This window comes from Artemia sp. Qi Xiang Cuo, chromosome 4, assembly GCF_049724085.1.
Source record: "Artemia sp. Qi Xiang Cuo chromosome 4, ASM4972408v1, whole genome shotgun sequence".
Lineage (NCBI taxonomy): Eukaryota > Metazoa > Arthropoda > Branchiopoda > Anostraca > Artemiidae > Artemia > Artemia sp. Qi Xiang Cuo.
This window is the reverse complement of record NC_142797.1, coordinates 22,011,448-22,024,345: the sequence shown is the minus strand read 5'-3', so window position 1 is coordinate 22,024,345 and position 12,898 is coordinate 22,011,448. Positions and strand designations below refer to the sequence as shown.

General features: G+C 36.0%; 1 protein-coding gene across 1 annotated transcript; it reads left to right on the top strand.

Moving 5' to 3' along the window:
• Positions 1-3,769: 3,769 nt before the first annotated feature.
• On the top strand, positions 3,770-5,041 carry LOC148952886 (uncharacterized; the record flags this gene model as incomplete). Its single annotated transcript, XM_089087814.1, is given in 1 exon segment — positions 3,770-5,041. A coding segment is annotated over 1 exon segment (1,272 nt), but the record flags the coding sequence as incomplete, so codon positions are not given.
• Positions 5,042-12,898: the final 7,857 nt, after the last annotated feature.

The window sequence follows — 12,898 nt, the reverse complement described above, 5'->3', positions numbered from 1 at the left end:
GGAACTATTGAAAATAATGAACATTAATTCCAGGAAGCTCAGCGGTTTAAGTATTTTTTTCCCTTTAATTTTTATTACAAAAAACTGTTTTATTTTACTGTACTTTTTATTTATTATTTAAAATTTACCATAATTATTATAAAAAAGATCAGAAAAAAAAATTAAAAAAAGAATGTTTTTAAACATAATTTAAGTAAAATATTGAAAACAAACAAATATACAAACTACATTAAACTTATTTCAGTTAATAAAGTTGTATTTTTTTTGAGCACATTTACAATAACTATAAATATAATATGTGTAAGTAACTTTTTTAGGGGGATTTTAAATACAGCTAATATCTAGTAATTCTTTAATCATTTAATTTTGGATACCCTTTCACAGACTCGTGGATGTAGTTTTTAAGACAATGAAATACGTGTCTTTTTAGTTTCAGTATTAATTTCTATTCTGATGATGTGTCAAAACAATAAGAAAAGAGGCTCTCTTGTCACATCCATAAATATATACAAAGAAAAAAATAAAATTCTCAATCTGGAAATAAGAAATAATATTTATTTGAAAGACTATGAGCTCAAAATGGTAAGTACAATGTGCAAATCCACATATGAAGATGAACAACAGGGAGTTAAAATGAATAAGTATGGTTACCAAACACACGTTAAAGCAAAGGTGTCAGAAAAGATTGATATCGAAGTGGCCTTTGAAAATTAGACGCTGGACATAGAGTTCAAGAAGTGCATGTAGTGCAAGGAGACTCAAGAGTGCACGGACATGGAAAAGTTTGACTGCAAAGAGAATATTGTGGAATGTTTTTAACTGGAATTAGAAAATAAGTTACAGATTAATGACGACTATGATGACAACAATAGAAGAAACCCAGAGCAAAAAAGGAACTTTAACAAAATTGCATATATAACCAATTAACTATGTGAAGAAAAATGCCAGGGCTCTTAGGGAACACAGATTTATAGTAAACAGTAGGAGACAAATTGCTCGGATTTTATTAATCCGTCTCTGAATGTTTTTTTTTTGTCAAAAAAAGTACATAATTTTCAAAATGATCGACCAAGTGTAATTCAAACAATACATGGCGCCTCACGTCCTAATCCAGTGATTGATACCGACGGGAACTTTGAAAATGATAAGCTGGACATGGAGTTCAAGGAGTGCATGGAAATTAACGAGTGCATGTACATTAAAGAGTGCATGGACACTAAAGAGTGCAAGGACATGGACAAGGTTGACTACCAAGAGAATATGGTTGACTATTTTTAACTGGAAGTAGAAAATGAGTTCCAGATTAATGACACCTATGATGAAAACAATAAAACACACCCATAACAAAAAATTAACGTTAACAAAACGGTATACATAGCCAATGAATTATGTCAAGACAATTAACAGGGATCTTACGAAACACATATTTATAGTACACAGCCTGAGAATAATAAATATGCTTTTAATAAGCCTTCTCTGAATGTTGGTTTTTTGTCCAAAACAGTACAATATTTTCAAAATTATCGGCCAAGTGTAATTCTAACAATACATGGCACCTCACTTCATACTCCAGCGGACCCATTTATTTACAACACCGAGAAATTGGCACTTAGATCTACTGAGGCTTATAAAATCTTAACGACCGCCCACGAAACTGATATATCAACGTTTAGACTCTGCAATAACAAAGTTCCAACTTCTCCTCTTGCAGATAGTATTTTTTTAGTATATTCAGATAGTTGTAAATACTTACAAGACTACAAAGCCGATTGTTACCGTTATAGCAGAAATTGTGGGGGAACGTCAGAAAGAGAGTTAATCAATGAATGATTGAAGGCAAGATGGTTCATTTGAAGAGATACATCTTTTGATATAAGTACTGTGCATTCAACTGTCCATTTGATCACGGCCTGCGCACGGTGATTCACTATGTTGTTACTAGTGACAGAAAATCCAGTTGTGACCCCCATGGACACCATAGAAAGAAAGAAGGAATACCAGCTATCCCTTTTGTTCATTCTGAGAAATCTGTATTAATAAGAGCCAAAAATCTAGCAAAAACCACAACAATGACGCCCCGAGAACATTTCCATAACGAGTTGAGCAAGACAATGACTGAGCTGCAGACAAATGTTCCAAGAAGTCAGCGGCAGGTAAAGGATACCTTTTCTTTGGCCAGAAAAAGCAATATATCCATAGAAACGTGAAATATGATTCCATATCTTATGACGGAAACTGATTTTGTTGTGACAGAAAATATTTGTGGGCAAGGAGAAGCAGCCGTCACCTGTATATAAGAATTTACCATCTTAGAGCTTGATTACTTTGTAAAACACTGTATCCCGATAGTGTTATATTCTGATACCAAATATAACATTGGAAATTACTGGGTTTCAGCTCTGACATTCCGATATCCTGACTTTGACCATAAGGGGACAACACCTCTGATTTCAATTGCATTTTTACTTCACACAAATAGATCATCTGAGTCGCATGAAGAGATGTTTATAGTTCTACTGAAGAAATCACCAAGCATCAATTCACCGCAAAATACTTTTGTGAGTGATAGAGAAATGGGTAGAGAGGCTTCTAGAAAAAAAATATTTCCTCATAGTACGGCTGCCCAGTGCTGACTACACTGTTTGATCAATGAAAAACATGCACTTCAGAAAATGGGGGCATCTAAAGAAGATATCAAGTTAGTTCCAGACGATGTTCTTCGGTTGATAAGATCAAAAAGTGAAGATGAGTATTACCAAATAAGAACTGACAGGCTCGTGAAATGGTCCATCCCTGCATTTACCTACTTTCGAGATAATCTGGAATCTGACATGTTGAAGTATGATTGTGCCTTCATCGTTTCCCAGATTCCTGATTTTAATCCAGTCTTAGGAATAACCAACAAGACAGCAGAGTCATTCAATGATGTGATGAAGATAGTTATACAACAAAAGCGAGATATGTCAATGGACAGATATATCTTGGGCCTTCTTCGTTTAGACGATGAATATTATACACACGTGTCTCGAGAATATAAGGGAATCGGAGATTATAGACTCCTTGAGAAGTCACATAAGGAAAACGTAGTTAATATCAAGCAGGAAGAAGATTCAATTGAATCGAGGACTGAAATGTTTATTCGTATGGTCCAAGAAGTAGATGCATCAGATTCCTTTTGCGAAATAAATACGACAAGAGAAAATCGCCAGAAAAGTTTTTTAGTTGTTATAGCAGAAACTCTATTAATAATTTGACTTTTTACATTGTTAAAATAAAATAAAGTTACTCTTGTTTATACTATTCCTAGAAAGAATTTTAACATTTTGACACAACGAAGAGAAGCAATCACTGAGAGAGGACCTAGAATTTTTACCAATGGTGGTCAGAGGACTAGTGTGGTTGAAGTTTATGATTGTTCTTGTAATTTTTGAATCTATGCATATCCTTGCAAACTAGCAGTTTTAAGATCTCGAGGGCATGCACTAGTAACAGAAAAATCAGTTATACAGCTGAAAACACTCAAGAACGTGAAGGGGAGATCTAAAAGGCACGTGAGGCCTGGAATAAAAAGCTCATTAACCATTCAGGACTGTTACAATATTAAACCTGAAGCAGATTCTCTAGCAGCCAAGGACTTGTCGTCTACTGCTGATAGTGATGATCAGACTGAGGGGAGTTTTTCACCTTCAATTAATGAAATTGTGAAATCTGACTTGAAAAAAAGCAGGGAGCAGAATACATTAAAAATGGGTTTAAGAAATGAAAAAAAAAAGAAATTATTGAAGTAGCTTCACTTAAAAAGAGTTCCAAACCCCAATCGAAAAGCTCTGATGGGACTCATAATTCAAAAGTTGCAAAGCAAGCGGAAGATGTACAGTTTGTGAAGACTTTTCAAAAAAGGCTGCATAGCCCCACTCAACTTTTGAAACCCCAAAAAAGGGTAAGTAGACCGAATCTTTGTGTTGAAGCTAACCAGTCTACAATTCCTACATCCCTGTGTCATGGTTACGCGTTTAAAGGGCCCATAAGTGATTTGTATGACGAAGCAAAGCAAGTGATCCAGCATTTACAAAGGCTTTTCGGAATAGTGGTCAAATCTACCGATTCTGATATCGTAGAAAACGCAGAGAAAGTAGAGTGGTGGAGAGCTATTGGTTCTCCCTTGAGGGACACAGAGGTGTTTCCAATTTTGTATCAAGACCTTAAATCACTGCTGAAGCCTGATACTTGGCTCACAACTGGAATTGTTTCATACCTCGTGAATCTTGTAACTTCTAGCTGTGCGTCAGCAAGAACTATCGATAGCTACTCTACTTTCAACTTGACAAGTATTGATGCTTTGAATACTTACCCAGATACGCCTAGAGAGAGTTTTAGTGATGTTTCGAATGATTGCAGTGTTTTGTTTGTTCCATTGTGTGTCAATATGTGTGATATAATGAATACGAAGTCAAAGAATCATTTCATATTGGGAATATGTGATTTCTCCAAGAAAACTTTCTATCTTCTTGATAGCCAGAAGCCGTTAAACCACGCTCACGGGAGGCTAGTTCTTTCCAACCTAAAAAATCTGATGAAGGGAGGGGATAAACGCTACATAGAACTTGAACTTGACTCGTGCAGAATAGCTCCACAAGTAGATTCTTCAAGCTGTGGGCTTCTTGTTGTCAAATATGACCAAGACTATACAAATGAAATAACCTATTTGGGACGTGCAATGTCAATTGATCTTCCATCCCCCTCTAAGTACAAGACGTCAAAAGGAAGATCTACGCTATCTAAGAAATTCATAGATTTATCTAACGATGATACTGAAATGGTAAATAAGAAAACTATTGAACTAATGAATAAACATAGAATCAAATTTTCGGTCCAGGTGCTTGAATCTCTTTTAATACAGGACAGAAGAGCAACTTTTTATAAATGTCGAAAAAAGATGCCAGAAAACAAGCAGATCATATTTAAGAACTGTTAAGCAGTTGCATGTAGTGAATGCTAAGGAATATCCCGTAGGTACTTCTGCAGGCTCTGCTGTGTCTAAATAGAAAAAAATACACAAATACGTAGTCAGACACCAACACACAGAGAGAGGCAAACACAGTCAGACACACAAAACAAAAAACTTTGAAAATACGCTTGGGATCACCAAAAACAGTTAAAAAGACAAGCTAAACCATGAGACAGCAAGACTAAACATCCTAAATCATATGTTATAAACGAAAAACTTCTAAAACACACTTAGAATTAGCAACACATCTAACACAGACAAGCTAAACCGCAAAAATCACAACTAGATATCCTAAATAATTTTTTCTAACATAAACTTCAAGCAAATTATTGGAAAAACTAATAACGCTAATACAGACATGCTAAACCACGAAACAGAAGAACTAAATAAGTTCTTCCAAAATGCTCTCTGAAACACAAAGAGGGCTAACACTGACAAGCTAAACCAAGAGAGAGCACAACTAAACATCCTAAATCTTAAAGTTTCAAACGAAAAACTTCCAAATACTCATGGAAACACCATCAGCGCTAAAAAAGACCAGGTAAACCTCGAAACACTGAATCTAAACACCCTAAATAAAACATTTCAAACAAAAACTTCAAACACTTGGAATCACCAACAAAGCTAACTCCGACAAGATAAACCACGGAACAGTGAGACTAAACATCCTAAATGTAACGTTTCAAACGAAAAGCTTCCAAAACATACTCGGAGACACAAAAAAAGTTAACACTGATGAGCCCAACTAAGAAACAGCAAATTAAGCAACTTCTTCAAAAATTCTCTTTGAAACACCAACACAGGTGATACGGGCAAGCTATACCGTGAAATAGCACAACTAAACATCCTAAATCATACTGTTTAAACGAAAAATTACCAAAATAAGCTTGGAAGCATCATTCTTACCAAGAAAATGTCTGAAGATACCTTAAGAATAATAGTTTGCTCCAGAGGTTAACTTGTGCCAGCCATTGAGTGCGATGGTGGAGTTAACTTTCTTGGACTATCACGTTCTAGCAATGAAATAGAATGTTCCCACTGTTCAAATAAAAATATATATATATACTGAGATATCCAAACGCGAGAAAACGCTCAAGTGATGATGACGGGTACCAGATGTTGCCACTAGAAAGGTACATTGTGCCCTGCTGGCTTATTTTGTCACAAATCATCAGAAGAAACGCTATTGGGATTTTTCTTTAAGTTTAAACGATGTAGTGTATAATTCTTTATTTTTAAGTCTAGTTTACATGGTTATTTTGGTGGAAAATGTCTGAAAATGCCGTAGGAATGCTAGTTTGTGCCAGAAAGGTGTCGTTTGCCAACCAGTTAGTGATACGGTGGAATGATTTGCCTTGGACTATCACGTTCTACACAGGAAATGGTATGTTCACACTGTTCAAATAATAATACATATTGGGTTTCTAGTGGTAAGCCACGACTGCCACCAGATATTGGCGCAAAAATGGTGCTACATCACTTACTAGAGGGGAAGTCTCTCTGGCGACAAATATTGTAATGGAATGCTCGCGCTTACCACTACTGTTCCGTAAATATAGAGTATGTTAGAATCTTTTGTATGGTATACCATGATCCATGGTATGGTAACGTGATTGAATGGTCAAACGGTTAAACTCTATACCAAGAATGCACCCACACTGAGTCACCACTAAAATCTCTAACTATCTCATCAGAGGGTAAACGGACCCCCTGTCTATGTAGTAAATGACGGTATGTCTCGCAACTCTTTTCCTACTGAAAATAATATAATCTCAGCCCGTCTTTAGGCTGCCGGACTCCACCTAGGCTAAAAAGTCCAAGATTATTAATCAGCGAACTTCAAATTAATCAAGCCAACAGACTTCGAATGAATCAGTTCTATGCACTTTCTTTAACACCTCGAAAATACGTACCAAACGTGTTTTCTGAAAGTAACTGTAGCTATGATAGGTCACACGTAACTACGCACTTAAAGCATTGTGGTTTTAACAAACTACGCAGTTAAAGAAATGAAAAATGGCGCAGCAAATATTAAGAGATAATTTACCATTTCTATATATGTGAAAGAGATAATTAAAGACCTCAAAAGAAAAGAAACAAGGAAAGAAATTTATCTGAAGAAAAAACCCAGGACCAAAGGTTCCAACATCGAGGTATTGAAACGTCAGAAAACACTTAAGTGATAATGACGGGTTTAAAATAACCCTTTCTCACATATATAATATAAATTTCAGTACCCTATGAATAATGTGTTTTAATAATGTTTTTAAATTATTTATCAATAAAATTTGAATGTACAATAAAAAGTTTTTGTCCTTTAGATCCCTTGTTCAAGGATAAATTTTTAATATATTTCACTAATGCAATTTAGCGATAATCCAAGTTCATACTTTTTAAGAAGAGCAGCCGGGCCCTTGCTAAGAAGAAACTGGATTCATATATCCCAGCCCTATCATTCACAACTTGAAGTAATATCAGAAGTGTAGTGCCCAAGGAGTAGTAATCTAGGTCCCAATGAAGCATTAGAAAAAGGGACTAGAAAAGAGGTACGAATTGCCCAAGATGGGATCACCTCTGCCTCTAAGCCAAGTGCTTTGCCTCTTGTCATAACACCAACACGTCACTCCTCCCATCCATATGAACCATGCACTCCTAAGCAAACGTGCCCATTTTATAATGCAGTAATAAACCCGATTTGCACAACCAGCACTCCAGACTAGCCTTGAAGACCCCGGTCTGAAACTCCTATCATCAGAGCTCATCAAACAAGCCACGAGAGAATTGTAAAACCCATCAAAAAGATGAATTTATGAGTGATTTAGACCAAACTTTGACCACCTCTCTATAGACAGCTTAATCGAGAAGAAGCAATATGTACTATTACCTTCTTAGACCGAATGTGCCTTCCCTTTGCAAGTGTTATTGCTACCTCATGTGCTTTGCTTTGCTTATTGTTTTTTTTATATTATAGTTGCTTGGGTCATAATAACAGATTGAAATCAACTGCTAAATCTAATAACTGTTTTTTAATATAATTGATTCCAAAGTCATCATGAGTTGAATTACAATCTCTTTTTCTCTCCTCCTAAGTGGCCGAAATCTAGTTGTGTGTGTTCAGTGGTCATGTTGTGTAAGCGCCGGTTTATTTTTATTGAAGATGTGATGGTACACTCGAATGTGGTTAGTTATATTATATTCTTTATTCTTTGGTGATGAATTAGCTGCATAATAAGAGGAATTTCTAAGGTATTCGATTCATTATTAGAATATTAGAACCTTCGGGAACGCAAGCTAGGTAAGATGAATATTGCAAAACATGCAGGGAACATACAAACTGCATTAGGAAAAAACTAAATTTTTTACTCTAGAAATATATTTTATTCGCATATTATAGTATTTTTATTCCAGATATTAAGATGATTTTACAATTATTATCATATGTTTTTTTAAAACTGAAAGTGAACTGAAATAATAATTAAAAACTATGAAAAAGAATCAAAGAATATATCTTATGATAAGTTGCAATAATGATTCATTACTAATTAGTATTTATTATCCAAGAATAGAACATTTGATTTTATTATAGTTTTGAAGATTAACTTTAGAATATTGACTAATTTTTTTATCTTCAAATTTTTTTCAACTGTGTTTCAGCACTGTTGATTCAATGTTCTCAAGCATTATAATTTTCTAATTCTTCATTTGTCTTCTTTTTTACCCAAAGCTGTCATGAGCTGAAAATTAACAACAGTAACGACCAAAAAAGAAACCGACAAAACAAATTTCGTTTTTATATCTAATTCAAAAGGAATGCCTAAGCTGAAATTCAAAGGGTCATTATTTTTCTTTTTATTGCTTACAGTTTGATTACAGTTTTATCGCTTACAGTTTCATTGGTAGTTGTGGTGGTGGGCCTTCCCTTGTACTTTTGATTTTATTTAAATGTATAACTATGTAATGCGTATTTTTTTAAATAATACGTATAAACTCCACAAAATAAAAACAAAATCAAAAGTACTATCAGTGTCGCCTCAACGTGGCGGGGAAGTGACAACAGGGTGATGTTACATATGAATTATTTACCAAGAAAATAATAATCATAGTAAGGGTTAATTTAAAATATAATCATTCTCTAACAAAAACTTCTTTTTTCTATACTATTGCCAAATGGGTTTTAACTAGTTAACAACTTTGTACTTTTATTTATATATGACACAACTCTGGCTAAGTACACTAAATCTCTTTATTATTGAATCGTCTGCCTAGTTTGTCCAAAGTACTTTAAAGGTAATATACAGTAGCAAAAATTTCTATAATCCATTGAAGATTATTTAGTTGTCGGTAAAAATGAAATGCTCGATTATTTAGTTGTCGGTAAAGTTTAGCCCATTTTCTCATATCACCCCAACAAAACCCAGGTAGCACTAGTGGGCCAAGGAAGGGTCTTTCCTGCTCTGTGCAAAAATTGTTTGCACGCATCAGATACTTTTTCAAACACAATAATAAAACCCAAGAACAGAGCTATAAGAGACCTCTTGGTCAGGTTGCAACAGACCCAAGCGCCATAAATATTTTCTAGGAAGCAGTTCTCACAGACATATTTCAAAAAAAAACAAATGAAATGCTGGATTATTTAGTTGTCGGTAAATTTTAGCCCATTTTCTCATATCACCCCAACAAAACCCAGGTAGCACTCGTGGGCCAAGTAAGGGTCTGTCCTGCTCTGTGCACAAATTGTTTGCACGCATCACATACTATTTCAAAGAATATAATAATACCCAATAACAGAGCAATAAGATACCTCTTGGTCAGGTTGCAACCAACCCAAGCGCCATAAATATTCTCTAGGATGCAGTTCTCCACTGACAGTTTGCAATAAACCACAAATGAAATGCTGGCTTATTTAGTTGTCGGTAAATTTTAGCCCATTTTCTCATATCACCCCAACAAAACCCAGGTAGCACTCGTGGGACAAGTAAGGGTCTTTCCTGCTCTGTGCAAAAATTGTTTGGACGCATCACATACTTTTTCAAACAAAATAATAATACCCAATAAGAGAGCAATAAGATACCTCTTGGTCAGGTTGCAACCGACCCAAGCGCCATAAATATTCTCTAGGACGCAGTTCTCCACTAACAGTTTCAAAAAAACAACAAAGTAAATCATGTATTATTGAGTTGTCGGTAAATTTTAGCCCATTTTCTCATATCACACCAACAAAACCCAGGTAGCACTAGTGGGCCAAGTAAGGGTCTTTCCTGCTCTGTGCAAAAATTGTTTGCACGCATCACATAATATTTCAAACAAAATAAAAAGACACAAGAACAGAGCAAAAAGATACCTCTTGGTCAGGTTGCAACCGACCCAAGCAACATAACTTTGTTCTTGGACGCAGTTCTCCCTGACAGTTTGCAAAAAAACACAACTGAAATGCTCGATTATTTAGTTTTCAGTAAATTTTAGCTCATTTTCTCACATCATCCCAACAAAACCCAGGTAGCACGAGTGGGCCAAGGAAGGGTCTTTCCTGCTCTCTGCAAAAATTGTTTGCACGCATCACATACTTTTTCAAACACAATAATCAAACCCAAGAACAGAGCAATAAGATACCTCTTGGTACGGTTGCAACCGACCCAAGCGCCATAAATAGTCTCTAGGATGCAGTTCTCCACTGACAGTTTGCAAAAAACCACAAATGAAATGCTGGATTATTTTGTTGTCGGTAAATTTTAGCCCATGTTCTCATATCACCCCAACAAAACCCAGGTAGCACTAGTGGGCCAAGGAAGGGTCTTTACTGCTCTGTGCAATAATTGTTTGCACGCATCACATACTTTTTCAAACACAATAATAATACCCAAAAACAGAGCAATAAGATACCTCTTGGTCAGGTTGCAACCGACCCAAGCGCCATAAATTTTCTCTAGGAGGCAGTTGTCCACTGACAGTTTGAAAAAAACCACAAATGAAATGCTGGATTATTTAGTTGTCGGTAAATTTTAGCCCATTTTCTCATATCACCCCAACAAAACCCAGGTAGCACTAGTGGGCCAAGTAAGTGTCTTTCCTTCTCTGTGCAAAAATTGTTTGCACGCATAACATACTTTTTCAATCACAACAATAATACCCAAGACGAGAGCAATATGATACATCATGGTCAGGTAGCAACCAACCCAAGCGCCAGAAATCGTCTATAGGACACAGTTCTCCACTGACAGTTTGCAAAAAACAACAAATGAAAGGCTGGATTATTTAGTTGTCGGTAAATTTTAGCCCATTTTCTCATATCACCCCAACAAAACCCAGGTAGCACTAGTGGGCCAAGAAAGGGTCTTTCCAGCTCTGTGCAAAAATTGTTTGCACTCATCACATACTTTTTCAAACACAAAAATAATACACAATAACAGAGAAATAAGATACCTCTTGGTCAGGTTGCACCCGACCCAAGCGCCATAAATATTCTCTAGGACGCAGTTCTCACTGACAGTTTGCAAAAAACCACAAATGAAATGCTGGATTATTTAGTTGTCGTTAAATTTCAGCCCATTTTCTCATATCACCCCAACAAAACCCAGGTAGCACTAGTGGGCCAAGGAAGGGTCTTTCCTGCTCTGTGCAAACATTGTTTGCACGCATCACATACTTATTCAACCACAAGAATCATACCCAAGCACAGATCAATTAGATACCTCTTGGTCAAGTTGCAACCGACCCAAGCGCCATAAATATTCTCTAGGACGCAGTTCTCCACTGACAGTTTGCAAAAAACCACAAATGAAATGATGGATTATTTAGTTTTCGGTAAATTGTACCCCATTTTCTCATATCCCCCCAACAAAACCCAGGTAGCACTAGTGTGCCAAGAAAGGGTCTTTCCTGCTCTGTGCACAAATTGTTTGCATGCATCACATACTATTTCAAACAAAATAATAATCCCCAAGAACAGAGCAAAAAGATACCTCTTGGGCAGGTTGCAACCGACCCAAGCACCATAAATATTTTCTAGGACGCAGTTCTCACTGACAGTTTGCAAAAAACCACAAATGAAAAGATGGATGATTTAGTTGTCGGTAAATTTTAGCCCATTTTCTCATATCACCCCAACAAAACACAGGTAGCACAAGTGGGCCAAGGAAGGGTCTTTCCTGCTCTGTGCAAAAATTGTTTGCAAGCATCACATACTTTTTCAAACACAATAATAATACCCAAGAACAGATCAATCAGAGACCTCTTGGTCAGGTTGCAACCAACCCAAGCGCCATAAATATTCTCGAGTATTCAGTTCTCTACTGAAATTTTGCAAAAAACCACAAATGAAATTCTGGATTATTTAGTCGTGGTTAAATTTTATCACATTTTATCTTATACCACCAAAAAATAAATGGTAGATAGAGAGGGCCAAGCAATGGTCTTTAATGCTCTGTGCAAAAATTGTTTGCACTCATCACATACTTATTCAAACACAATAATAATACCCAAGAAGAGATCAATAAGATACCTCTTGGTCAGGTTGCAACCGACCCAAGCGCCATAAATATTCTCTAGGAAGCAGTTCTCCACTGACAGTTTGCAAAAAACAACAAAGGAAATGCTGGATTATTTAGTTGTCGGTAAATTTTAGCCCATTTTCTCATATCACCCCACAAAAACCCAGGTAGCTCTAGTGGGCCAAGACAGGGTCTTTCCTGCTCTGTGCAAAAATTGTTTGCACGAATCACATACTTTTTCAAACTAAATAATAATACCCAAAAACAGAGCAATAAGATAACTCTTGGTCAGGTTGCAACCGACCCAAGAGCCATAAATATGATCTCGGACGCAGTTCTCACTGACAGTTTGCAAAAAACCACAAATGAAATGCGGGATTATTTAGTTGTCGGTAAATTTTAG